We start from the raw sequence: 27788 nt of genomic DNA, 5'->3' as shown, positions 1-27788 counted from the left end.
TAAAGACAGGCACATCGGGAACATCCCCAGGTTGACTCAGATGCTCATTAAGGATTCCTAATGATGCTGGGTTTCCTTCACCATTCTCCTCTTCATCAGGATTAAACAGAGAAAATCTCAGGGGTTACTCAAAATGAGTAAAACTCCATTTCAACTCTTGTAAAGTCGGGACAAATTATTTGATATGTGCTTTTTACAGAAAGATTGAGCTTAAAGTTGAGAAGTAACCGACCCAGCAACCTCTGAATCTTAAACAAAGGCTTTCAGGTGACTTAACGGCTCCACCATTTTCAAGTGATGGCTCTATTTTCACTGTCCGTTCTTGAGAGGTATTCCGTCTCCTCCATGAGAAATTCAGGGGACCCTCCCCTTTCCACCTTTTTAAATTTCTCAGGGTCTTGTATTTCTGTTATGCACACGGACCCCCAGCTGGCAGGTGTTGAATGAATGAGTTGGAAATGAAAGGAAAAGAACAGGGGCTCTGGAGACAAATACCCTGGACGAAACCCCGGTTCCTCCGATCACCAGCTGGTGAACTTGGGCAAGTTTTTAGTTTCTCTAAGCCTCTGTTTTCTTATTTGTAAAATGCAAATAAACCACCTCATCTACAGGGGTGTTGTAAGGAGAAAATGGAATAGTGAAGGCACTCAATAAGCAGTAGCTCTTACTGTACCTGTTGAATCTACAGCAAACTTAAGCAATGAGAACCACCACCTGGCAGTATGATTTTCTAACCTTTCAATGCAGTCCCATCCTGTTTGGCACAAAGTTACAGACTGGCCATCTGAAGGATGAGTCACTTTGTGTAACTGCCCACTCTGGTGGGCACTATTTTACTGGTCCCTAAGAGTGTTTAAGGAGAAGCATTACAGTCAACAGTGGAATGCATGCCAATTGTTTTATTTATGATGCCTACTTGGATGACAAGGCTAGCCAGCACGTGGCCCCCAGGGAGAAGCCTGTGGCCCCATCCCCGTCATTACTCCACAATGCGGCGGAAAGACTGCACAGCTGGGGAAGCTGCACCCCAATCAATGGGCTTCCGGTACTCCTTCTTGTCCAGAAGGTACTGCCTGCCACGGTAGTTGGGTAGCTCGTAGAAAATCCAGACGCCGTCCAGCACCTTACTGGAGTGGACCTCTCGCATGTGAAACTGCTCCATGATAGAGGGGCAATCTTCAGTGGTTTCGTACATCTGGCCATTAAAATCTCCTTTCTCAAAGATCTGAATCTTATACTGGCCTCCACTAGACTGGAAAAACACAGGAGGAAATAAACAATGATGATTATGAAAATCACCAACATGTCAAGAACTCCCAGAATGCTGTGGTTCAGAACCCACCATCTTGAAAGCCAGATGATCTGATCTCCCATCCCCACTGTGCTCTGACCAAAACAGCTGCCCTTGGTAAGAAAAACTTAATGCCTTAAAGTACTCAGGAGGTAGAGAGTGTGCTCTGGAAATAATTCGTGTATTCAGTCTTGTGATGAACTGACCTTAGGTTTTATGTAAGCCTCAGCAGCCAACAGAAGAAAACACTGCATTAAAGGGTAGGAAATTTTAAGAAAATGCTTCCACATAAAAGTAAAAAAAAAAAAAAAAAAGGCGGGGGTGGGGTGGGGAGTAGGGGCAAGAGAGACAGTGAGAGCCGGAGCAGGTGAGCAAGCGAGCAAGCAAGCGGAATCCAGCGGGGTCCAGACTCACCAGATGAACAGCTCGGCAGGAGCTGAGGCGGTCATTGAGGCCCATCCAGTGCTGGTACTCGGGGTACTCGCCCCGAGGTAGGATGTACATGTAGCCCGCGAAGTTGGGCCTTTCGTACACAGCCCAGGTGCCTCCCTCCACTCGAATGGAGTTGCAGCGACTCAGGTACATGTGGAAATCTGCACAGTCGCAGTCACAGTCATAGTGGCGGCCTTGAAAGTGCTTGTCCTCATAGAAAGTGATCTGAAGGGCGGAGCAAACCAAGAGAAGAACTGGGGAGTTGGGAGGCTTTATTCATAAAAAATAAAGACCAAGAACATAATCCCCACTTTGAAAATTCCTTTCTCTTCGACTTTGAGGAGGAAATGCAGAGTTCTACCTCATCTCACAACACCTACCTTCTGGCAGACAACTTTAGTTGTCAACAACAGGAATGAGAACTTTCTGAAGGCTTAAAATGAAGCAAAACAAAAGAGTGCCCTAAGATAAGCCAGACCCACGTTCATGGCTTCCTCCTTTTTGTTCCCATAACTCACGGTACTCATCACATAAGAAAATAAATTATCCGCTTATATATCTCTCTCCCATCAGACTCCTTGACTTCTTCCTGGGGCAAAGACCAAGCCTTATTCAAGCTATGGACCCCTGTATCCTGCACTGGACAAACCCACAATAAATGTTGGATGACGATGAGTGAGTTCCAAATGCAGGCCTTCACTGTAGGTGATATGGAAGATACACAGAGAAAAATAAAACGTATCTTAGCTTTGGAGAGCTTATTTTAGATGGATGTGGAGCATACACATGACAATATTTTATGTTCTGTATTATTATTTTATTGCCAACAGAGTAGTTACAAAGCAACAAAATGACAAGTCAAGAATGTTCTTTGCCTCAAACCCTTTACCAAGTTTTCTCCCACAATCTTTGGGGTAAACCTGAGACCTCTAATGGCACGGCCGCCCGCAGCTCTGAGAACCGGGAAATAATAAACCTGGGCTCTTGAGCTGCATCTCTACGGTCAGACTCACTACTTTAGGCAAGCCGCCTCTCTGGGCTCCTGCTTCTCACTTGTCAGATGAAGGACCAGACTAGATTGAAGACCTGGCTGTAAAAATAAAACGTTCCTATTTGCAACAGGAAATAGAGTTCCCAGGCACTCCTGGGGCTTCGTGACGCAGTTTCTGAAAACCACCAGACGAAATAGACTGTAGAGTTTGCCCCTTCTTGTTTTATAATTCCACAATCCAAGATAAATGTTAGTTTATCATTGAAACGGAAAGCAAGGTGTCACGGAGTCAAGCAGTTAATTCCCTAGCGTTATGCTGCCACCTTGTGGCTAATTTGCGTTATCGGTTTAGAAGAAAATCAGGTCAAGCATTTCACAGGAAAGGAGTAGAGCCAGGTGGCCTTGAGAGCATCTCTGTCCAGGGGCAAAGGAAAAGGGATTACCTGTTCAAAGGAATAAAAGAACATGGCCCACTATAGGGACAAGTAGTTCCTCAAGCTTGGCGCATATAGAGTCTGCGCATATAAGAAGTATTCGGAAATAAAGCCAGCAGCCTGCTGCGGATGCCATGCTAGAATCCCTTTGGTGATGATGTGTGTGGAAGCGGGTCGTTGCTATAGGTGTGGTGAGAGATGGTGCGGGCCAGACAAACGGCAACTGCTAGCTGAGGACACGGGGGGAACAGTCAAAAGGAATGGAGGATTTGGTGGCTGATCAGATGTAAGTAATGATGGAGAGGCAGAAACCAAGAAGGACTTGCAAAAGGCCATAAAACCTCAGTGTTTTCTACCCCAGGGGAGACTTTCTAGATCATAGCCTACTGATGGTTATTTCCTTCCACCTTAATCTACCCTTCTTGTCTCTCTCCCTTCTGTTTCCTGTTCCCTACGAGCTTCCTTACGCCTTCTCAGCCCTAAATCATCTACTTCATTTCCTTTCTTCCCCTCCCAAATTTCTCTTCCAGCTCCATTTCCCACTTCAGCATAGCAGATTGAGAGATACATGGCATCCCAGTCTACAGATGAAAACAAAATTGCAGCACCACTAGTTACTAGCCCTGTGACCTTGGATAGGCCACTGAACCTCTCTCTAAAGCTCAGGCTCTTCATTAGTAAAACTGGATAACAATATCCACTGCAGAGGATTGTTCTGAGGAGGGATAATGCCAATAAAGCACTTAGTTTAATCTGGTTCATAATTGCCGATAAACTTTTGCTACTGTTGTTACAGATAAAGAAGTTAAAGGACTTGCCTAAGGTCAATAGCTAGTTACAAGTTTGTTGCAGGCAAGTGAGTGGACTGCTGTGCAAAACTCCTGGTTAGTGACCTGTGATTGATTTGAGCTTCCCTCCCTTTGCTGTTTTCCCGCCTGCACAGTTAGCTCGGCTCCACAAACACCATTTACTCTGTTAGTAACGGAACAAGACTGATTCGGAATCTGAGAAGCTGTCCCCAAAGCCTATGGAAAGATCTTTAGGAAAACTAAGGTAACTTCACTAAGAATTAAATGATTCTAAACTCCTTAATTTAACTTTCATTCAAATTACCTTTGGTTTTTGGTCAAGTTGTCACCAAAAAAAAGAGGCTTTGCAAGGGATACGCTATAGGAAATAAAGTTAGTATCTTTTTTACTTGAATGTTTCTCACACTTCGTGCCCTCTGCTCATTTGCCTGGCTAACATCTATATACAGGATGTTCTATAAGGTCACCTTGCGGGCCACCCTTCCAGCAGACTAGCCAGCCATTCCAAGGCTGAAACAAAGTACTGTGTTGCCATGGAGCCATTACTGAACTCCAGAACCAAGCTCTCCTTTCAGTGGGAGAGCTTTCAAATCTCAGAGCCCAGAGAATGTTGTATTTCTACTCAATTTCCATGTGCAGAAGGACCATGAAATCTACTCTATGGTGAGCTGAGATTCTTGGGCAAAAAAAAAAATTGTAGAGAAGGCTAAGAAATAGTACTGGAGATTTCCCTAGAAATTATTACAAAATTCCCCTTATTTTTGTTTAGTTTTTGAAAAATAGCCTATTAATCCAATATAGCACAAAGAAAAATGTTGAGTATTTGAGAGGCAACAAAACCAAATTTAGTAAAATGCATTGTTTTTGCCAAGCCTATAACTCTGATTAAATTGCTAGTAAATGGCGGGAAAGGGAGAAGCAATAGAGAAAGAGATTAACTTGCTCTTTTGGCCTAGTAAGCAAGTTAGCTAACCACCATGAACAGCGCAGCTACAAGAAATAAGAAAGCACACTATTACTACTCTGGAAATCTTTTGAAAGTGGGGGTATTTTCATCTAAGAGGGTTTTTTTTCTTTTTAAGGATTTTAGTATTTATTTGAGAGAAAGAAAAAGAGAAAGAGCACACAAGCAGGGGTGGGGGGCAGAGGGAGAGGAACAAGGAGACTCCCCGCCGAGCAGGGAGCCCGACACGGGGCTCCATCCCAGGACCCCAGAATCATGACTGGAGTCGAAGGCAGACGTTTAACTGACTGAGTCACCCAGCTGCCCCAAGAGGGTTCTGTAACAGTCTTCCCTCAAGGCACATGGATATTCCTCTAAGGACTTAAAAATTCTTTTCAGTGGGATGTGCATGGCATGCTTTCAAGAACCTCAGAGCACTAAAGACACTGTCTCATTTTTCTCCCAAAATCTTTTAGATGATGAGTATGATTATTAGTTTTATTTTCCAAGTGGAAAAAAATCAGGCACTAACCAATTCTGGAACAAGTTAACAGGTGCCTCCTGACATGATGTGATGGGAAATACTTGACGTTGCCTGTTTAACTTTCTGGCCAAAGATGGTTAGTCTGAATCAAAACATTAGGAAACAATCAGACAAATACAGATTTCAGGACTTCCTACAAGACACCTGGTCTGGACTTTGAAAAATGTTAATGTCTCAAACTACAACAACAGAAAGGTAGGGCGACTGTTCCATATAAAAGAGGCTAAAGGAAAAAAATGGTTAAAGAAACATGGCAACCAAAGGTAATGCATGATCCTTGACTGGATCCTGTATCAGGGGAAAAGCCAGCCATGAAGCACATTTGGGGAAGCAACTGGGGGAAATTTGAATATAGTTCGAATATTAGGTATTATATTTATTACAAATTTGGGGGACAAGATAATGATAGTATGTTTATTTTTGGAGATACATGCCTAAATATGGCAAAGGAATTAAGTTTATTTACTGTCAAATGGTTTAGTACAAAGAGAGAGACAGAGAACCAATATAGCAAAAGGCTAACAATTGGAGACTATAAGTGAGGGATATGCAAGTATTTGTTCAACACTTCTTTCTTATTCTGTTAAGATTCAATGGGTTTGAAACTTTTCAAAGTAAAGAGTTGGGGGGGATGTGGAAATCAGGCACCAATGGCTTTGCCTTACACTCACTGGTCAATGGAAGAGCTAAAATAAAGAAATGAAAGTAGAATCCCTCATTCCTAAAGCCCTGCTTAAGAAATCAATTTCCAGTCCAACAACTGTGAATCAAATATTTGAGAGTCAATTTTCCTAATGTAAGCAAGCACTTTATTTCAGGAGATGGGTAAGAGTAACTGCTTGAATGAAATGGATATGTAGGATTTAATTCACTTGATTGGTCTTTTAGAACATTACTGGTGGAGGCTCACTTTTACAGAGCAGATTTTTTAAAAAAAAAGGTTTTATTTTCAGTAATCTCTACACCCAACATGGGGCTCAAGCCCTGAGATCAAGAGTTGCATTCTCTACCAACTGAACCAGCCAGGCGGCCCTCACAGAGCAGTTTTTAACTAAATACTAAAAGTTTTCTACTCCACATACTCCTTTTATCAGCATGTCCTATTCCTGGGGAAAGTCACAGAATATTGGTTCCTGGAAGGCAGAAATCATCATGATATCTACCTGTTATATACCTGCACAGTACTGAACATCGCCCTCCCCCACAAAGATAAACCCTTAATAAACTGTTGGGGAATTCTGTCAGAGTAGAAAATATAATGAGCGTTTTTTAATCTTCTCTCCCAATCCCAGCCTTCAAACCACTATCATACTCACCTTTGGGCAAAGAAGAAAAGCTTTTCACCACATTTCTTTCAGTGTATCTTTAGGTACATTGGAAAAGAGGAAATATTCCAAAAGAAAGGAAACACTGGAAAGAAAGGTACAAAGGAAAAGCAAGTGGTAGGCTATAAATCAGTGTGACTGCTAACTTACCTTGTTTCCAGACTTAGACATTTTGGTGCATAGATTGGTTTCCCCAGTGCTGGAATCCAGAATAGCTAGAGAGAGAGGCATAGAGACATTTATAGTGCGCTGGTTTCAAATCAAACTAGTAGGGAAAGCTTAGTCATGAGAATAGGATCCAAAAATTGAGTCAGTCATTTAGAGGCTATTGATGGTTTCTAGAAAAACAATTGGGATTATGAAATAAAGGAAAGCTTCAGTACCCCTTCTAATGCTTACCAAGCCTTGCTGCATTATAGACTTTGCTGAGTCAAGGCACCAAAACCCAGCCAAAGTTTTCCAAGTTAAAAACAAAGAAGTCCCCCTTATCTGGGTAATTTGGTTTTCTAGCAAGCCGCCACCTTGAAATCCTGTGTCTTCTTTTTTCCTTCAATAGAGCTTGCGGGAAAGTCAAAAGGCTACCCTCTAATTCTGAACAGAAATGACATGTTCCAAAGCAACAAAATGTAATGACTACTAAACACAATGCATGATCTTATGTTTGGAAAATGTCACTACAAAGGACATTTTTGGGAAGATTAGCAAAAATTTTAATCCAGACTGTATATGGTGCCATTGTGGAATTTCCTGAATTTAATCAATTTAATAATTTGTACTATGACTACATAGGAGAATGTCTTTATTTTTAGGAAATCCATGCTAATGTCTTTAGGAGTAAAGGTTTAAGATGTCTGCAACCGACTCTCAAATTGTTGAGTGAAAATACGACTACTGTGCAGAGTGGTAAAGTGAATGGGATGTCACGTTAGGCAAGTGGTAAATCTAGACAAGGGGTACGTGGGGATTCAGATTCTCGCAACTGTTCTTTATGTTTGAAAATTTTTCAGGACACACACACAAGTTCTAATCCACAAGAAAGGGCTCTACAATATGTAGCCTGAGGGACAGAAAGCTACTGTGAGAATTACGGTCCTACCAAGGTTGAGCTAAGCCCAACTTGCCGCCTGCTTGGTGGCATTTTTTTCTGCCATGATATCCTATGGGAACATGCTCAGAGGACATTTCTCGGCACCTATTACACCTCTGACTTTTGGAATGAGATTACATTTTATGTAAATTCAAAGAAACCACAAATCAATCCTTCTCCATTTTCATTTTCCTGGTCAAGTATATTCTTCTTAAAAGTCCATCTTCCTCATGTTTTCACCAATAAAACTATCCAACAAATGGGATGCCCCCAAGACATATTATGGTCAATTCAGAAAATGGTAAATGTGCCTTGATAGGAAGATTACTGAGAAACAAATTAGTAAGTTATGTGCTTAGCTTTCTGAATTTGGTAAACTGGAAAGGATCTAAGTGATACCATTAATTTCATCAACCAATAGCAATTTCCAAAACACACTTGTTACTCCAGTGTTTCTTTATTGAATTCTCTCTTGAACTTCATCTTAAAATAAAAACTATGAAAACCTCAGAATTAACACACATTCTGAGAGTTAATTTTCACTTTAGATCAAGCCCTTTTTTTGATATAATTACTAAATCAATGACCAGTGAACATACAAAACAGTGTTTATCAGTGGATTCATTTAATAATTTAATAATTAATAATTTAATAATTCTTTTTCCTTTATCTTAAAGAATACAGCTTTCCCAATCAAATGTAAACTTTATTTTGACATAACATCACAAAGTGACATTGGTAACTGAGAGGAAGAATACATGACCCCAAAATGCCCTACTTTAACATGTGGATTATTTTGAGCTAAAGGCAATGAAGACCCTGCTGATTCAAGAAAAACTTTCCCTTAACTACCTAAAATAATTCAGATAGGGAGCCTGGCCCAGGAGAGCTATTACCAGAGGGAACTTTTAATCTGAATGACCCATCTGTATGACAAGGCAAACATCTAACTGCCACACATCTGCTCTTCTTAACATCCTGTGAATTACCCTTTGAAACCCCAGGCCCATATTCCATTCCTTAGCTCAGGGTAGCATATAAGCCAACTGCCTGACTTGTTCCTGGACTCATATTCTTATGAGGCTCCCACAGATATCTAATTAAAATTGTTTTTCTCCTGTTAATCTGTCTTATGTCAATTTAATTAATAGACTAAAGCCAAAAGAACCTAGAAGGATAGAGGAAAAATTCTTTCCTACCCCATAAAACCTATTCTAAAATTAAAAGCAAATCTTTATCTTTTTTCTCAAAAGGAGAAAATTACTTTTTAGAGTTTGCTTATTGAAAATTTGAAGCAGAAAATGAAAAATACACAATTTCATTGTTTCACACTTTTAAGGAATAAAATCTCTGTATAAAACTATTTCTGCTATATTTATACACCAACAAACTATACTTTCATTCCAATTATTTTTTAAAAGGAGTAGCAATTTCCTTTTAAATAGTTTCAAAGAACTATAAAACTCGTATTTAACTCTAGAAAGGATGAGACCCTTTCATCATACAAATTAAAATGTGAAAGTTACTTGCAAATCTACATTCAGTCACTTTAATATTAATATACAATGAAACTGCCTTCATCAACTTCATTTTGGCAACACAAAGATGAGCTTTCTGATGTTCTATAACAACACATTTATATAATAGTCAGAAGTTCATCTAAAATTCGACCTAAACAGTAATACATCAGTATGGAATGGAAATCAAGGAATGGTGTTAAATAGGAAGGAAAAAGCCCCAGTGTCTCTTGAGCAGCAAGAGCATCTTCCCAATTTAGTTTCAAGACGTGTACCATCTTCCATTCATCATCCTCCTGTTTCCAGGCCCCTGAAGATAATAAGAGAAAAATATCAGTAACTTAATTTTCTACTGCTTTCATGCAAATAATAGGAAAAAACTTCTATTTACAATATCATGTAAATCAAGGCCACGTGAGAGTTTATAGAGTGTTAAATACATAAGGTTTTAAGGTTAATTATATTCCTTTTTTTCTGAGGGTCACTTTAGTTCATAATAGAAGAAAAGACATGAAAAAGTGGCAGGCTATCGGGATTAGCCTCAACTAAAACTTCACCTTCTTATAGTTCCCATTTCCTTTGGGTAATCCTCATCAGATTCCTAATTCTTAATCTCAGCATTTATTAAATAAGTATTATAAAATTTTTTGTGTAAAAAGTAATACACAATTTAAAATGTAAACAATCTATAAACAATAAAGAGTAAGTTTTTGCAGTTTTGGAAAACAGTTCATTTCCTCAAAAAGTTAAACCTATAACCTTGCAATTCTACTTCTAGGTATATACCCAGAGAATTGAAAACATATGTCTACACAAAAACTTGTACACTAAAGTACCTAACAACATTATTCACAATAGAAGTGAAAACAACTGAAAAGGGGAAACAACTCAAATCTCGGATCAACTGATGAACGGATAAAGTGTGGTATATCCATACAATGGACTATTCCAGCCATAAAAAGGAAGGACGTACTGATGCAGGCTACAACATGGATGACCCTAAGGCCATAATGTTAAGCAAAAGAAGCCAGGCACAAAGGCCACATGTCCAATGATTCCATTTATAGAAAATGTCCAGAGTTGACAAATCAAGAGACAAAAAGTAGATTAGTGGTTGCCACGGACTAGAGAAAAGAGAAGATACTGGGGGTGGAGGAATGAGGACTGACTGTCCATGTATACGGGCTTTGTTTTTAGGATGATGAAAATGTTCTGGATTTGTCAGTGGTGAAGGTTGTACAAATTTGTCACTATGCTAATAAAAGCCACTGAATCCTTCACTTTAAAAAGGTGAATTTCATGGTATATAAATTCTATTATCAATAAAAATTAAGAGTAAGTTTTCAATCACCGTAGACATCTAGTCTCATTCCTCAAAGATAAACACTTTCAATTATTTATGTCCTTTCAGAAGTTTTTAAGGCATATAATTAGCATATAAGTATGTGCGATAAGCCCTCTCTTTTTTCAAACACACAAGGCAATATTTTACTCCTCCTTTTCTGCCTTCACCCCTCCAAACCCCCAGCTTAGATTCAGTATCAGCACCTACAGGTGGTAAACAAAATGGCTTACCAGTGTTGTATACCAGCTTTTGATCCTTGCCAATCTGATAGAGGAAAAATAGTATCTTACATTTCTTTAAGTAAAGGTATCTTTGTGTTTGTATTTTTCTGTGAATTATTTAATATCCTTTGTCTGTTTTTCTATTGTTAGTCTTTTAAAAGACTTCAAAACAAAAAAGTAAACTAATTCCTATATTGAAAAGAGTGTTTTATATTTGGATTAAATGACTTCTAGTAAATTTGTCTGTATCCATGTTCTCTTCTATTGGATCTGTGATCTTCCAGAGTTCAGTATTCAAATCTTCATTTGGATTAATTCTGGTAATTTATTAATGCTCATGTGCAATTAACAAAGATCAGTTAACTTAATTGATTTGTGTGTGGGTGATGGGAAAGATGAGAGATGTGTTAGAAAGGGGAAATACAGATGAAAGCTATGTATGGGGAAAGTAGTATCTTTGGACAGTACAACCTGTACTAGGCAAGAAGCAAAGAAGACAAAACTTGGCCCTTACATTTGCCCATTATTCCAAAGGCTCCACCTATGGAATAGTTTGGTTTTCACTCTAAAATGTGGTAAAAATGGGTATGTAAAGTCTGTATATGCTAGTGGGTCTGGCGGAGAAAAAGAGGCAGTACCCAGTAACATAATATTCTGCACAGCCTTTTTGCATGCTTGTAAGATTTTCCCAAGATAATTTGTTCTAAGTGGTCTACGTTATAAATGCCCACCAGTGTTTCCATGTAGGAGTCTTATCCTGCTGCTTGTTTGGAGCCTGCGGCAGGGGGCACAAGACTGTCCAGCTGTTGCCGATGTCCCGTATTAATCAACCACTCATAAAACTTATTCTCCACAAGTACCTGGAACTGCTTCCTTTGATCCCTAAAAGCGCCATCAAGAACAAAAAGAATCTAAGAACACCAATTCATGTTCATTTTATTCCAAGTGATTATAAAGCACTTTTAATGGGATAGACATTAAATTATTTCTAGTTATCCATTTATTCCCTCCAAATAACTGCTCTGTTCAGTTCTGTACATTGGAGCACCACCACCCCCAGCCCCCGAGGAAAAAAAAAAAAAAAGATTGGTCAGATACAATATAAAAGTATTCTGCCCAGTCCTCAGCTCCTATCCAAACACTGCTAATTCTTCCAGGTCCAACACAAATTCTACTTCCTCCATAAATCTTCCCTGACTACCCACACTGATGTTTTCTGAATCTCTGTTAACAGTAACTGTTAACCGTGTCCCTGGCTCCTAGAGTTCAAAGACCAGTACCCTTGAAATAAAATTTTGTGGTAAACATAATAAATCACAATCATCTACTATCACAAGCATGTAATTTAAAAATAAGATATTTTGGCACCCCAAGTTTAGGAAGGATATAATTTCAGAATAAAAGACAAAATTTTAAGCGGACTAAATTTAGCTTTGTTTTAAAACACTGTGCTTATTTTTCACATTTTACCATGGATTAGGGAAAACTTGGACAAAAACTAGGATTAGTCCATGGAGCAGCATTAGGAATCCACCCTCGGTGAGTCTGTGGTATGGAGGAGTCAGGACATCTGTATTTCGAACAAGCCCCTTGGATGATTGATGCACAACTGAGGTTGAGAACTACTGATATAGTTAGAGAATTAAAAACTAAAACCAATTCATGTAAGTATTAGATCACGTGGATATGATCTTTCATAAATACAAGTTGTTTATCTGTCAACTAAAGCTTCCAAAAAGAAGGGAGTCTAATTCTTGAGCAGCTACTTGCTCCCATCCCCCAACCAAACAACCTGGAATACTGACCTTAACAAAAGACACATTACATCTTTTTTATTACTTTAGTACAGCTGTAAACATGTACAGATTAATTTGTTTTCCCATGGAGTTTTACATAAGACAAACTCTTCTCTAGAAAACACTCACTTTGTCAAACGAGCCTCCTTCACAGTTTTCTGCCAGATTTGTATCTTCTGTTCTCTTTGACCCAGTGCTTTCTGATATGCAGATGGAAGACCCCCAGGTATCTCTGTTGTGTCCCCTTCCATTTCAAAGGGGATAATAAATACATAGAATTCACAAGGTGGTAAGAGTTGGAAGACACTTGTGTTGCAGTTCTCTCGGCACACAATCATTGGATTATCCCAATAGTTAGGCACGGTAGCGAGGCCGGTCCTGGCCATGTGATCCTCCAGCATTGGGTAATGGGTATGAAAAGGGGCAAAGGTTACTGCCTGGTTTCCAGAGAGAATAAGTGGGCGTGTAGGCGTCAGAATGTGAAAGATGCAGCCTGCTGTAGAAGAGATGGACAAACGATGGCAAACAGCAATGACTTTAACGTTGTCACAGCTGTGGAGGTGAAGAGCAGTCTGCACAGGGCCCAAGACGAAGGTGCTATTCCTGCATTTCTCAATGGTCACAGATCTGAAAAATGAAAAAATGAGGTAAATTCCTCTGAATGAGAGGAAGATCAAAAGAATATTTGACTACAAAATTATTCTCTGATGGCAAAAAAGGATCAATCCTAATCTAAAGAAAAGATCAAAATATCAGAACTGTGCTTACCGTAAGGGAGAGAGCAGATATATAAAAGATTCGTTGCACCGATGAATCTTTACATGTGCCCCCACCAGAGTATCTGAGCTCTTGGCCAACGTCTGCTTGTAAACCTGGCTCATCACCACCATGCGGTGCATCTTAGGGGCCATGTGCGTATTACAAGCAATCTTAGCTCTTTTGGTCGTCCCTTCAACTATTTAAGAAAAATATAAATAAATGAGATAGTTTCAAATCAAAGAAAAACAACCGTAGGAGGTTACATATGTCTAGGTGTGTAAGTGTCTAAAATTAGATACATGTAAGGTTTAGAAAAATGTTAAGATCTGGGCATTGGGTAAAGAGGTGTTCGCTATACTGTTCTCTTGTGTTTTTCTGTATGTTTACAATATTTCATAATCTTTTGTCATAAAAATTTTTTAAAACCTCTAGTCCATTCAAGATTGCCTACAGATCTAAGATGTTTTTTTCATGTGTATCTTTCAAGTAATGTGCCTAAGGTCATATGGTTAGTGACAGAGCTGGCCCAACTCAAGTATCTTCTCCAAGTTGCCCTAATTTATCATCCCAATCCTTAAATAATCTCTTTAAGTCATCATAATACTAATTTCAAACCCCTCCTAAGCTACTTACCACATCATTCCATGAATTCTATTTGGATTCATGCCTTTAATCCCTACACATCGTTAGTAACTGAGAGCCCATCTTCCTTTCTCACACAGTGCCTTGCAGAAACTGACACTCAAAAACTGTGCAGGGGTTGTCCCCACAATACAGTCTCGCCGTTATGTGATTGGCTTCTCACACTGTACCTCTCTGAAAGCCAGCAGGACACCCCTGTAAAGAATACTGGCCAAGTATGAGGAGGTTGCATAAGTATGCTACTACTTTTTAAAAAAAATAAAAACAATTCTTATTGCTTCCTTTTATTAAATAAGTGATACCGGTTATTGTAGACAATTTCTAAATACTAGTGGTAAAAGAAGATACAAATTATTTGTGATCCTATTATCCACCTCCGCTAACATTTCAGTATAATTCTAAGAGGTTAGATATCCTTTTTCCTACTAGTGACTACCATAACAACATTTAAAAATTTGCTTGAGCCTATATTCTTTTATCATCAAGAATTATGCAGTATAGGGGCGCCTGGGTGGCTCAGTTGGTTAAGCGACTGCCTTCAGCTCAGGTCATGATCCTGGAGTCCCTGGATTGAGTCCCGCATCGGGCTCCCTGTTCGGCAGGGAGTCTGCTTCTCCCTCTGACCCTCCTCCCTCCATGTGCTCTCCCTCTAAGAAATGGTATCTTAAAAAAAATGTATTTCATAAAAAAAAAGAATTATGCAGTATATCCTATATATTTATGGGACCCTTCAATATCTGGAAGTCTGTGACCTCTTACTAGAGCAATAGCTTGGGTGGATATAGAATTCTTGGATCACAGTCTTTTTGCTTGAGAGTCTGTAGACATTGTTCAACTATTTTGTTTTTTAGCATTATAAAAATTTGACACAAAAACTGATTTTTTTTAATTACATGGAACTTATTTTTTCTTTATCCTTGAAATTCAGAGATTGTGGAAGTATGTTCTAGGTTTTTTTTTTTTTCCTTTTTTCATTAATTTTGCCTGGCATTTGTCTCAGTGTAGGCATCTACTTCTCTTTAAACTTATACTTGGGTCCCAGAAGTCATACAGCCCCTGAACCTATCCTGTTAGCCATCGCTGGACTGTCAGGAATAAGTATCTGATGCAACCAAGGCCAGATTTTCTCTACTTTAGATTTTTCTAAACTGGAAATGTCAAGTTAATCTGTTTGTGTCTGTGTACCTAAAATGGACCCCAGTTTTACACCAACTCTCTGAGGTTGTGACTGTGGAATGGCCAAATCCGGCTGTGGTACAGAGAAGATAGGAAGGCCCTCAACAAATGAGCACGTGAGAGGGCGAGGGAGAAAGAGAACAGAGAAAAGCAGAGCAAAGTGACAACTGACTGAAGCTGGAGTTCCGTTAACTGCCAAAAGAATGACCCGGACCCTAAAATCAGCTCTCTCACACTACTGCTGCCTTGATGGAAAAAGTCCTAGACAAAAGAAAGCAGTTCTCTTTTTCTCTCTTATGGTAGCAATATTTTGTAGGTCTCCAGAAGAGATGTGATTATTAACACGCCAGAAAACACTAGGTTCCTTAACTTGTCATTCAATTTAATATAGATTAAAATACTGAAAAAATACCTTGGTGAGCCCAAGCCAATTTCTTTCCAGACTTAAGGCAAGCAGATGTACCAAATGGATTCCCCGTCAAACAGGCTCTCAACCAGGCTTCCAGCTTGTAGAAAGAAAAGGTCTTAGAGATCCTTGAGAAGCCACTTTCTGCATGCAGTGGTTGCCACAGAGCAAGTTCATGAAGTGGATATATCTTCCTGGCTCTACTCACTGTACCTTCAATAAGAAAGCTGAGGGCCACAACAGCTTCGCGAGAGACTAGACTACTATGGGTCGAATGAAATGATGCAGTGAGTTGTTCGGGATCTAAAAGCAGCTCAAGGAGATCTGACAGATGATCACAGACAAATGCTTGGTGACTATAATCATTCCAGTTCTAAAAAATATCAAAATAAAGCACTCTTAACAGAACAGATTTTACAAGACCTGAAAATTTTATATTTTAATTATTTTGTATTTCTACTTTGCCTCGCCTCCTAAAAAAAGCATTTAAGGCAACAATATAAACCGTGTAAAGATTTTTTAATATTATGTGATAGGTATAAACAGACTCTCTCCCTTCCTTAGCTACTTCAAAAGTAATACTATAGCGAACCTTTAGTGTGTGCCGACCACAAAGCGTTGTACAAACTTTAACATATTTAATCCTAGCTACCATCTTGCAATAGATGTCGTTACCATGCCCATTTTACAAATGAGGAAATGGAGATACAGAAAGCTAGGAAACTTGCTCAAGGTCACACAGCTAGTAAATACTCTAAGTTTCAGATCTAACATAAAAATAGCTACCTTGGACATTCATTCGATGAAACACTGGGTTTCTTTATTTACCTTCTCGTATTACAGGAGGAGTTTCAAATTCCACTGGATGGAACAAGGCAACTGACCTTGCCGTAGCTAGATTTAAGAGAAGTTATCACTTTTGGAATAAGCTTTGAGTTGGCAGGTGTCTCAATGACTTGGATCATTCATTTGACAGGTATTTCTTGAATATCTCTTATGTGGTATGAGCAGTGTTAAGTGATGAATTATGCAAACTGAATAGGACATAGTTCTTGTCCTCAAGGAACTCAGAGCCTATGTAGTGAAAAGACAATGCAAGCAACTGTTGCACAATGAGATAAGAACTACAGCAGAGATCTGTAAAGACATGCTATGAGCCAGAGAGGAATAAGGAACCCCTCTGGAGGGGGGGAGGGAATCATCGTGGAGTGCTGTTTGAACAGATTCTTGATTAATATTGTTAGTTATGCAAACAGATAAGGAAAAAAGGCATTCTAAGCCTATGGAATACCATACGCAAAGATCCATAGCAGTAAAAGTACCTGCGTGTTCAGAAAACTGGAGGTAGGGACCAATCATGAAAGGCCTGTATGAAACACTAAAGCATCTGGGACTTATTTTGTGTGCCAAGGACTTTAAAACTATTTTCTAAATAGCTATACCTTTTCTCTTTTTAATAAACTCTCATCTGGATACCACAGAACATGTCAAAGCAGGGCTGTTGCTCTTCATCTCTCTTACTGCATCCCCTCACCCATAGCAGGCTCTGAGGTGGCTCCATGGAGCACAAGATGAAAACAACAGTGACTACAATAATTACTGATGGGAGATTTGACAGGAAACACATATAATCCTTCTGCATTTAGAAAGTCCAGTGTAGTAGGTGGAGTGCAGACTAAAAGCAGGGTGACCACGTAGGACCTAATTATAGAAATCAAGGCCCCCCCGCCAAAATGTCAGTATGGCCTATATAAGAGGAAGAAAAGAGACAGACTTTATTTTTATTTTTAAAGATTTTATTTTTAAAGTAATCTCTACACCCACTGTGGGGCTTGAACTCTCACAACCCTGATATCAAGAGTTGCACGCTTCACCAACTGAGCCAGCCACCCAAAGAGGGACAGATTTTTAAATTAGAGTTATTTTGGAGACAGAATAAGTAAGACTTGACAAAAAACTAGGTATGGGTGCTGAGAGAATAAGCATGGGTAGCTGGTGGTAACCCTCTCTGGCTTCAGGAATATAAGTCAATTCAAGTAAAGGGAGATTTTACTGTAGGGACACACAGTCATCTCCCAAGCTGAAGTACAGGTAGGCCTCATCAGAACTGGAACTGGAAGGCCATCTTGGCCCCGGTTCTCCCTTGCCAGTGTCTCTACATGTCTGTTCCATTCTATTCTTTTTCTCTGATTACCTCAGAGTTTCTAATCCCTCCTAACTCCAGGTCACTTATGAACACGCTGGCTATTCTGGTCCCAGTGCTACCTGAGCTGCCAGCTCAAGCACCCAGCACAAACTGGTAATTTCTTCAGTTCCTGGGGGCACTGACTGGGCCAGGTCATCAATTCAAACCAGACCAATTTCAAATACATACCTATGAATGGGTTACTCTAGTCAAATGTCCATCTCTGGTCTAATCAGTTGTTGGGAGAGGTCATGTTATAGCACAAACTAAGAGTCACCATTTACTGATGCTTACTATGCCACAAGTCTCATGCTAATGTATTACTAAATTCTCACAGCCACTCAGAAATAGGAATTATCATCCCCATTCACAAAAGACAAGCCATGGCCTAGAAAACTTAACCGACTTGCCTAAAATCATGTGATATTAAATGGCAGAGCCAATTTGAATGCAGACTACCTTAGTTCAAAACACCATCTCTACATGGTGCCCATTCAACAGGAAATAAGTGTGGAAAGAACAGACAATAATCGGCCTAATACATCTGGACTTGGACATTCTGAATTTAAGGTATAGACAGGGCATCTACATGAGGAGACAAACTTAGGAGTCATTGAGATATGTGAAGTCACGGGAAGAGAAGAATTATGTTTAAAGAATATGTCTAGTGAGAAGACAAAATTTCCCCAGGCAGAATCCTGGGGGAATAGTGGCCTGTAGGGGCCAGTGGGGAGGCTCATGGAGAGTGAGAAGAAAAAATGAGAAGCACAACCAGGAGGGAATCATATCACGGAACATAAGGGTGGACAGGTTTACTTGAAAAAGGAGATTATAAAAGTGCCAAATATCAGAAAGGTTTTTGTTGTTGCTGTTTGCCTCAGAACATTTTTAAAGAACCTGCACATGGCAGTAAGACTGAGATCTATGTTTTACTTAAGGTTTTTTAGAATACCTTTACATAAACAGGTAAAAACATTTCAGTTTTCTTTACAAAAACAGAAAGAAGAAATAACACAATTTCTAAAACTCACAATGTGAGGCAGTTAAGTTTAACTACTACGTTGTTGCATCATATAATATGACAGAAGCATGCTGAGCTTAAGTATATCAAAGCACATCACTTAAACATATGAGAAGATATTTTTATAGAAATTTTTTTCACTAGATTTCAACAGACTTTGTAAACACTACATCTTCTCATTTAACCTAACTTAGTCTAAAGTAGATTCAAATTCATTAACATTTGCAAAAATGAGAATGCTAATGAGAGTACAGTGAATAATTTGCCCCCGGATCACGCAATTTTTGTGTCATTGAAGGAATGAATGGAAATTACTTCTCTATACTTGGGCTAAGATTGCAAATATTTATTTTGTTTTATAATAAGGAAAAGAAACAAAAAAGCAAAACAAAACAAAACACGCCAACAAATGACTGGCTTATATAAGTAATCCCAACACAATTTTTAATGAAGGCAAATCATCTTCCTCATAAATTGTCGCTTTCAAATAAGGAGACCAAAATTTAAACAGTACCTTATTATGGCAACTGGATTTTTCAGTCAAATCAGGAGACTGAGATCTATTTCTGGGACTAGGCCACTCTTCTCCAATCAAAGATGTCCTCAGGGAGACCTTGTTTAACTGCTGTATGTATAAGAAGAGCAGAAACTGTAGGGTGTTCACTGAAAGCTGGCCAAAAAGAAAAAAGATGATGAATACATGTCCTAAACCACATCAGTTCCTAGTCTACAGCTAAGTAGATACAGTAAAATAAATTCACAACAGTTTGCAAATCCTAAAAAGAAAAATGTAGAAACTTGCTAGCATTTGATATGTATGTTTCTGATACCCAGATATAGGAATTTCTAAAACTAATTAAACTGGAGTCACTTACCTTCTCAGAAAGCTATGTAGCATCTATGGCCATAGACATTCTCTCCCCAAAATCGATGAAGAGGAGAGGATGAAGTACATATTTTTTAAAAGTATAGTATTTCAGAAGTTTAAAATTGCAGTTAAAATAAAAAAGACAAACTTTAGTCACTTGAATAAATAAATGGAAGAAAGGAAGAAGAAAATTTCACGAAAATATGCAGTTTAGTCTAACCTAAGGCTCAAAGACCTATCAAAAAAAATTTAGGGTATCAATGCAACATCTGAAATTGTATGTAATTTTTTGGTGTATGTGCATTTTGTGGGGGAGAAGGACTCAGTTTTTCATCAAGTTCTTAAAAGAGTGTTTGACTTAAAAAAATACTATTGGTCTGAGAGATGTTTATAAGTCATTTCTTATTTGAAGAAAGGTATTGAAGCTCAGGATTTGAAGCTCATGATTATCCTCATATACCATTCCCATACACATACAGGAGGCACAAAAATGTAATACATCTGGTACTACAGCTGTATTCACCCTGCTTCCCAACCTGGCTAAAAATTGCTAAACTAAAGAATTGAAAAATACAGATTCTCAGGATCACCTAGACCTATTTAATCAACTGTCAATCAGAACCCCATCAATCTACATATTTTTTAAAATGCTACTTTCTTAATTTTTTGAGATAATTGTAGAGTCACATGCAGTTGTAAGAACTAACAGAGAGATCCTGTGTACACTGTATCCAGTTTCCCATCTTGCAAAGCTATAATACAGTAGCACAATCAGGGTGGTGACATTGATGCAGCCAAGTTACAGAACATTTCCATCCACACAAGGATCTCTCATGTTGCCCTTTTATAGCCACAACTACTTCCTACTTCCCTCCCACCCTCACCCCTTCCTTAATCCCTGACAATCACTCATCTGTTCTCTATCTCTCTAATTTTGTCATTTCAAGAATGTTATATAAATGGAATTATACAGTCTGTAACCTTCTGGAATTGGCTTTTTTTTTACTTAGCAAAATTCCTTCATTTTATATATAATTCCATTTAACAATTATTGTTATATTATCATTATTCATATACCTTCTTCTTCATGAGACTATAAGATCCTCATCTTTTTCATTTTTATATTCCTAATAAGTAGCATAGAATCTAGCACATAATAAGCACTCAAAAAATCTAGAGCTTCTTGAAGGTTTTATTAATCTCTGTATCCAGCATCCACTACTGTACCTCATACATAGTAGGCACTTAATATTTAATTAATGAGTAACTATAATGTCCTTCCTCTCTTGCCAAACTTTTCAATTTCCAAACCTTGTTTAGATATTACCCCATGTGGCACAAAGTGGCTAGATACTAACTAAATACCTTTACTTTTCTTCCTGGGCCCGCATTTAGATGGCATTTCTCAGCCTCCCTTGAAGTTAGACATGGTATAACTGGGTTACAGTCAATGGAATGTGGGTGGATTGACATATGCCACCTTCAAATCTCCCAAAAACACTCCACAAAAAAATGGAAGTGAAGGACTCTGAGGCCTTAGTGGGCACGACTGGGGCAAACTGTATTATACCTGCAATTATTCACTTCCACAGCCTCTAGGAGGCTTATCCATGGCCATGGGATTGCCCTACCTACTGTGAGGTAGTCTACCTCCCCATCTTCCTGATTTTAGACACAGACATATAACAAAGCTTTAGCCAATGGGATGAAACTAGTTACAGTTTATGTCCCATCAGAGCAAAAGAAGCATCAAGAGTCTTCTCCTGCTCTGCTACTCTTCTCTTCTGTCATAGAATAGGCGTTAACTATACAGAATATGTTTCTTCAGCCTGGGTCCCCAAATGAGTAGACACATAGAGTCAAGCCATAACCTTTAGCCCTAGCTAAAGTGCAGGCTGCACGTAAAATAAGCAAGAAACAAACCTTTGTTACTGTAGGCGACTGGAATTTCATTTTTGTTTTTTAACTGCAACAAAGCTAATAATACTGTGGCTCCAAGAGATAGAAGATGACTAGATCCCTGAGTCATTCCTTGGACAACAGCAGCCTAGAGACTCATCCAACCAGATGCCCTGTGTTATATACTGCTGCATGAATGAAAAATAAACTGTTACTGTGCTAAGCCACCGGAATGGCAGGAATGTTTGTTACTGTAATGAACCTACTCTGGCTAATATACTTTCTCTGTGAAGTCTTTCCTGATCACCAGAACTAACCATTCTCTTCCCTATCCTATTTCTGTACTTTATGCACACTTTTACTATTATACGTTCCACACTATCAAATAGCACTTTTTTTACACACCAACTTCCCCTACTAGTCTAAGAGCACCAGGAGGACAGAGATGCTATTCCAATCATCTTTGAATCCCAGCACATAGCAGATGCTCACTTAAAAATAGTCAGGTTCTCTGACCATAACGTATCAATGATTCATAACCTCACTCACCTTAAAATGTTTTTAAAGTCAGTGAAAGCATTTCCCTCTTTCAATTACAGGGTTCTTGTAATATTACTGCTTTGGAAGTAGGTGAATAGAGATTGCTAAGTAAGAGCTAATTCATTAAATACTGCCCAAATGGAACAGTTAAAAAAATGGCACTTTGGGATCACAATAGTCATTAACCTAAAACCACACATTGCGTACAGCTAGTACAAAAATTAATGATAGTTTATTTCTTAAAATAATTAAACACAACATACAAATACATATAAATCCATACCTGATTTCTCTGCTTTTCAACTTCATCCTCAGACATGCAGTTGGACAGAATCTCAGACCATTCCAGGCGCTCCTCTGGTGTCTTTACTGCAAGACTATCAAATATTTCAAAGTAAAGCCACGCCAGATCCTTAGCCAACTGCAGCTTCCCACATGCAATGTGCCTCCATGTAGACCAGTACAGGCGTGGGTAAGCTCCTTCTGTGGCCCGGGTTCGCACATACGTGGATATCTTCCTGAGATAGTGAAGACTGAACTTGGACGGAGGGGGGACCTGCAAGGCACCCACTATAAAGGGTTCTGCTTTCACCCAGAGGAGAACTCCGGACTGATCCATATTATCTCGAAGGACATCTGTGTAATAAGGCTTCTTGGCATACCTAGGAAACAAAAGTTTTTTCACACACTGATTTGAAACAAAACTCATTTATACATGTTCTTTGTGTTGTTGTTGTGTTTTTGTCTGTTTTCTCCATTTATACATTTTCTTTAAGGTGGCCCCCTCCCTTCACTATTTTAAGGTGTACTATGTCAGTTTGAAAAGCAGATCTAAACAAACTGAGGGTTGCTGGAGTGGTGAGGGGTGGGAGGGATGGGGTGGCTGGGTGATAGACATTGGGGAGGGAGGGTATGTGCTATGGTGAGCGCTGTGAATTGTATAAGACTGTTGAATCACAGACCTGTACCTCTGAAACAAATAATAATTATATGTTTAAAAAAAAAAAAAGAAGAAGATAGCAGGAGGGTAAGAATGAAGTGGGGGAAATCAGAGGGGGAGACGAACCAGTTTGTTTCTCTGAGAAACAAACTGAGGGTTCTAGAGGGGAGGGGGGTGGGGGGATGGGTTAGCCTGGTGATGGGTATTAAAGAGGGCACGTTCTCCATGGAACACTGGGGGTTATATGCAAACAATGAATCATGGAATACTACATCAAAAACTAATGATGTAATGTATGGTGATTAACATAACATAATAATAAAAAAATAAATAAATAAAAAGCAGATCTAGTTTATCAACCAAGCGCAGAATAAATTTTTGGTCAGATGTCACTACAATCGATTTGAACAAGAAAAATTGTGTGATAAAACAAAATTATCTTACTTGAATTGTTCAAAGTGGTTGTTTTAGGGAGAGTGTATAAACGCATGAAGTATGAGTTGGAATCCTGCTCAGGAAAGGAAGAAAAGAAGAAATGGGAGAGTCATCTCTTCACAGGAAATCTCTGCCTACACTGAGGGGCAATGCTAGTCAAAATAAGGGGAATAAAATTTGAGTCAAATCACTTACACAAAGAGGATGGTGGGTTAAAGATGTGGACGTGTTAGCTGACATATAGTTCAATATGAAGCACTAATGTGGTATGGCAGACGAATGCTCACACAAGTGTGGGCTGCAGAAAGAGATCATTTTTGTTCTCTGTAACAGTGAACCTGCTCTGGCATATTCTTTTGCTTAGTTCAGGTGCAGTGATTTCAGATTTTGTTTGTTGTTTCTTTGTTACAACAACAATACATAATTTTCATGGAATACTTATAACATATCTCAAAATAGAAGGGGAGAAAATCATTCACTGTCCCGCCATCAAAGGGAAACTAGTTAATATTCTATTGTACTTCCTTTCCATCTTTTTTTCTACATAGACTGGATGTTAGTTTTTGAATTTTCAAACTTGTGATAACAGCATATATACAGTTCTTTTAAAAGCTTCATAGCACTCTAAATAAAGGTACCCTAGTTTATTCACCTGTTCTCCTATTTTCGGACATTAAGTAGGTTTAAAATTTTTCACAAAAACAAGATAGGCAAAATACTAATCATTGTTGAAGTGGGGTGATAAGCACATGGTGGTTTATTTACCCATTCTACTTTTGTATATGTTAAAATTTTCCACTGTAGAAAATTTAAATGTAGGCGAAGAGTGAAGGGGATTAAGAAGTATAAAATTCCGGTCATAAAATAAGTAAGTCGCAGGGAAGAAAAGTTCAGCATAGGGAATATAGTCAATAATATTGTAATAACTTTGGATGGTAACGGATGGCAACTATACTCTGTGTGTGTGTTTTTTTGTTTTGTTTTATTTAAGTTGGGGAGCCCAACAGGGAGCTTGAACTCACAACTGAGATCAAGATCTGAGCTGAGACTGAGTCGGAGGCTTAACCAACTGAGCCACCCAGGCACCCCAGTGGTATTTTGTAATGTATATAACCGTCAAATCACTACACTCTACAACTGAAACTAATATAATGTACATCAACTATACTTCAATTAAAAAGAAAACAAAAAGTTTAAATGTTTCACACTATAAATAATGCTATAATTACCATCTTTCTGCACATTTTCTGAACTATGACTGTTTCTGAGAAAATTTTCAGATACGCATTGGTGAAATGAAGTAAATGACATTTCTAAAGCTCCTGACATATATTTCCATCGCTTTCCAAGATGACTGTATCAAACTGTACCATCACTTGACCAAGGTACCGTCGAGTACCACTTAACCATTGAGCACTCCTCAGCATTAAGTAACATCACTTAAAAAACCTTCTTTATATGACTGATGGAAAATGTTTTATTGCTATTATTATACATTCCATTTGATTCCAAGAACGTCATGCCTCTTTAAGGAATTATCTGCTCAAAAAAATAATTGACATCAATTAGATGCTTACGATGTTCCGCAGGCTAAATATTTTTCGTTCTTCACCTCCTTTTGTCCTCTCAACCATCTAGAGATACGACCGTCCCCATTTTCAGACGAGCACACGGAGGCTTGGAAAAGTTAAGGGACTTACCCAAAGTCACATACTTAGATTGGCACCACCCTGGATTAGAATTCAAGTCTGTCTGACTTGAGAACTGTGTTACTTACAAGTGGACTTTAGGAACCCAGTTTTGGGAAAATCTCTGGAAAATGGGAGTGGACCCAGATGAGGATTACCAGAACGAGTGGCCTTAGATGTGAGGCCACAGAGCGCCAGGTAAAGGAACGTGGAGCCTGTGTGTTCCTGAAACCCAAAAGAAGGGTGGGAGAGGGTAAAGCGCAGCTGTCTTCGTACACGGGAATGGCTTAGCGCTGCTCTGAGGAAAAGAGATGAAGTTACGTGAGGAAGATCTTAGTTCGCCCCGAGATAGAAAGAGGCTGCGTGAGATCCTCAACTCCTGTTCCTGAAATGTGCAATCGAAAGCCAGATCCTGGGGAAGGAATTCTGAGACTCGAGAGGGCTAAATTCCTAACAAACATGGGCTCTTTCCCTCTCAAAAGCAGCCCCCGGGAGCGCTGAGGTGATGTTTTCTGGCGGGGAGATGGGCGTGAGACCCACAGCGGTCCTCCGGGACGGGGTCCTTCACCACCACCTCCGACGCCGTCCTGGTCCGGGCCGCACGAGCTCCCCGGCCGGACTCTGGGAACTGGGAAACCCCAGCCGGCAGGCTCCGTAGCGGACCCGAGACCTGGGGAGCCAAGGGGCAGCCTCCCCGGCCCGCCCTCCGTCCCTGGCGTCGGCCCGCGCGCGGTTACCTGCGAAGGCAGGGCCGCTCCGCCGCACCCTTCGCGCGCCGCCGCGCCCAGCTCGCCCGGCCCGCCCCTCCCCTCGCCCGCCGTCTCACCCACTGCGCAAGCGTCAGGCCTCGCGCCACCGAGAACCGGAGGCTGATGTTGCTAGAGAGGCCTCCCGCTTCTCCCTCAAGCTGAGAAGTACTTGGCTGAGGCCAAAAGTCCTCGGTGCGGGGACCTGGAGCCAGACCCGGCCGCTTCTGGTATCGCGCCTTTCACCTCAGGGAAGTAGGGAGTTTTCTATTGCTCTACACATCTATGGTCAGCCGATAGCTGCTGGTAAGGTCAGCACGCTTTGATCAGTAATGTAACGACAATGACAGTTTACATTTACAGCGTTCACCGCGGGCAGGCCCTGTGTAAAGCACCCTTATGTGTATTATGTCTTCCCAAGAGCCCTTTAAGTTAAGGACGTCTGTTTTACCGACAACTAAACTAGGGCGTAGAGAGGTGGAAGTAACACACCCCTAAGGTCACAGCAAGAGAGCAGCCAGGATCGAAACCTAGGAAACCCAGGCCGTCTGAAGCCAGAGCCCCCGGGGTTATTAGCTCCTTAACAAAAGAGCCCGCAGGCTAGCTTTGTTAGCTTTCCCGCCACGTTACCGCTTTCATGAAGCTTTTTTGGATTCCACCCTGCAGAAGACACCACTCCTTCCTCGAAGCCTCCACTTTTTAGCCATTTCCTGGTTTCTTAGTTCGTTTATGGCTTGTATAGGTGTGGGAGTTACAAAGGTAAATAAGACCATAAAATGCAATTTGGTTCCTCTTTTATGTGGCCTCTCTCCTCCAGTAGGCATCTTCCTGAAAACAGTAACCTTGTCTTCCCCTTACCTCTGTATGAGCCAAGAGTAGATAGGGGCTTTGGATTCAAACTGATCTGGGTGAGAATTCAAGCTGCACTAAATAGTTCAGTGACCGTGAACAGATTCTGTCACCTCTTTATGAGGGCACAGATCGTACTAGGCTATAAAAATTTTTCCCAGCTTTATTAAGACACAGAGTTTTGTAAGCTAGCGTAAAGAGTTGGGATTTTATTTTAAGCACAATGAAAAGCCATTAGTGGGTTTTGAGCAGGGGAATGACGTGATCTGACATGTTTGCAAAAAATCATGGGGTTGGGGGTCAGAAGTTTAATAAGAGATAGTGAAATATCAAGACTGGAGGGAGGGAGACCACTTAGGAAGTCTTGCTAGGTAAGAGATGGTGTGACTTGGCCCAGAGAGGTAGTGGAGATGAACAGAAGTGGACAGATTCAGGATATAGTTTAAAGGCAAAGATTTGGATAGGGAATACAGGGGCGGAATTAAGGAAGACACCTAGAATTTTGTCATGAACAAATAGGTGGGGGAATCAAAGAGTTCTCCTAAGTGTGATAATAGTTATTCATTGCATGCTTATTGTGCCAGATGCTGTGCTAGACAGTTTACAGCTTTTCTCCCATTAAAATTTCACAACACTGCCAGAAAAATGTTTTGCCCCAGGTTTGTAAATAAACCTTAGGCTAGACTGGGGGGCTAGGGAAGGGGGATGTTCTCACCGCTAGGTGATGGAAGCTGAATCCACGGCCTCTTCTCAGTGAAACTGAGGCAATTTTCTTCCGGGCTTGTTCCAAGAGGGTAAAATAAGACCTCTTAAGCAACGCGTTCGCCCTACCGTCGGCGTAGAGTAATTGTCCCCGCCCATTTCCCCTGTGTCCCTCCACTCCCGCATCCAGCGTAAAG

At 39.9% G+C, this 27788-nt stretch overlaps 2 protein-coding genes across 3 annotated transcripts; both read right to left on the bottom strand.

The window, feature by feature from the left end:
- Positions 1–979: 979 nt before the first annotated feature.
- CRYGS (crystallin gamma S) lies at positions 980–6940 on the bottom strand. Its single transcript, XM_028100925.2, has 3 exons — positions 6920–6940; positions 1706–1948; positions 980–1252 (listed from the first exon to the last, which is right to left on the bottom strand). The coding sequence occupies exons 1-3, from the start codon at positions 6938–6940 to the stop codon at positions 980–982; spliced, it is 537 nt and encodes a 178-aa protein (XP_027956726.1).
- Positions 6941–9210: 2270 nt separating this feature from the next.
- TBCCD1 (TBCC domain containing 1) lies at positions 9211–27715 on the bottom strand. 2 transcript variants are annotated; one of them, XM_028101044.2, is made up of 8 exons: positions 27605–27715; positions 22515–22893; positions 19439–19594; positions 15725–16091; positions 13504–13690; positions 12865–13362; positions 11671–11821; positions 9211–9683 (listed from the first exon to the last, which is right to left on the bottom strand). In XM_028101044.2, the coding sequence occupies exons 2-7, from the start codon at positions 22848–22850 to the stop codon at positions 11692–11694; spliced, it is 1674 nt and encodes a 557-aa protein (XP_027956845.1). In that variant the 5' UTR covers positions 22851–22893; positions 27605–27715; the 3' UTR covers positions 9211–9683; positions 11671–11691. The 2 variants fall into 2 exon arrangements, with proteins under 2 accessions (XP_027956845.1, XP_027956843.1); XM_028101042.2 differs by lacking the exon at positions 27605–27715 and adding an exon at positions 26032–26082.
- Positions 27716–27788: the final 73 nt, after the last annotated feature.

This window comes from Eumetopias jubatus, unplaced genomic scaffold (assembly GCF_037043125.1).
Source record: "Eumetopias jubatus isolate StellerSeaLion01/CBP00866 unplaced genomic scaffold, mEumJub1_p1.0 scaffold_1, whole genome shotgun sequence".
Classification (NCBI taxonomy): Eukaryota; Metazoa; Chordata; class Mammalia; order Carnivora; family Otariidae; genus Eumetopias; species Eumetopias jubatus.
The sequence above is the reverse complement of the archived record's forward strand: the minus strand, read 5'-3'. Positions and strand labels throughout refer to the sequence as shown.

Coding starts and splice junctions, on each gene's coding strand:
- CRYGS (XM_028100925.2), bottom strand. CDS start 6,940: ATGTCTAAGTCTGGAAACAAG. Junction 1,949..6,919: donor TGTCTAAGTCTGGAAACAAG/GTAAGTTAGCAG, acceptor TCCGCCCTTCAG/ATCACTTTCTATGAGGACAA. Junction 1,253..1,705: donor CCTGCCGAGCTGTTCATCTG/GTGAGTCTGGAC, acceptor GTGTTTTTCCAG/TCTAGTGGAGGCCAGTATAA.
- TBCCD1 (XM_028101044.2), bottom strand. CDS start 22,850: ATGGATCAGTCCGGAGTTCTCCTCTGGGTGAAAGCAGAACCCTTTATA. Junction 13,691..15,724: donor ATTGGCTTGGGCTCACCAAG/GTATTTTTTCAG, acceptor TTTCTTAAATAG/TTGAAGGGACGACCAAAAGA. Junction 11,822..12,864: donor AAGGAGGCTCGTTTGACAAA/GTGAGTGTTTTC, acceptor TGGCGCTTTTAG/GGATCAAAGGAAGCAGTTCC.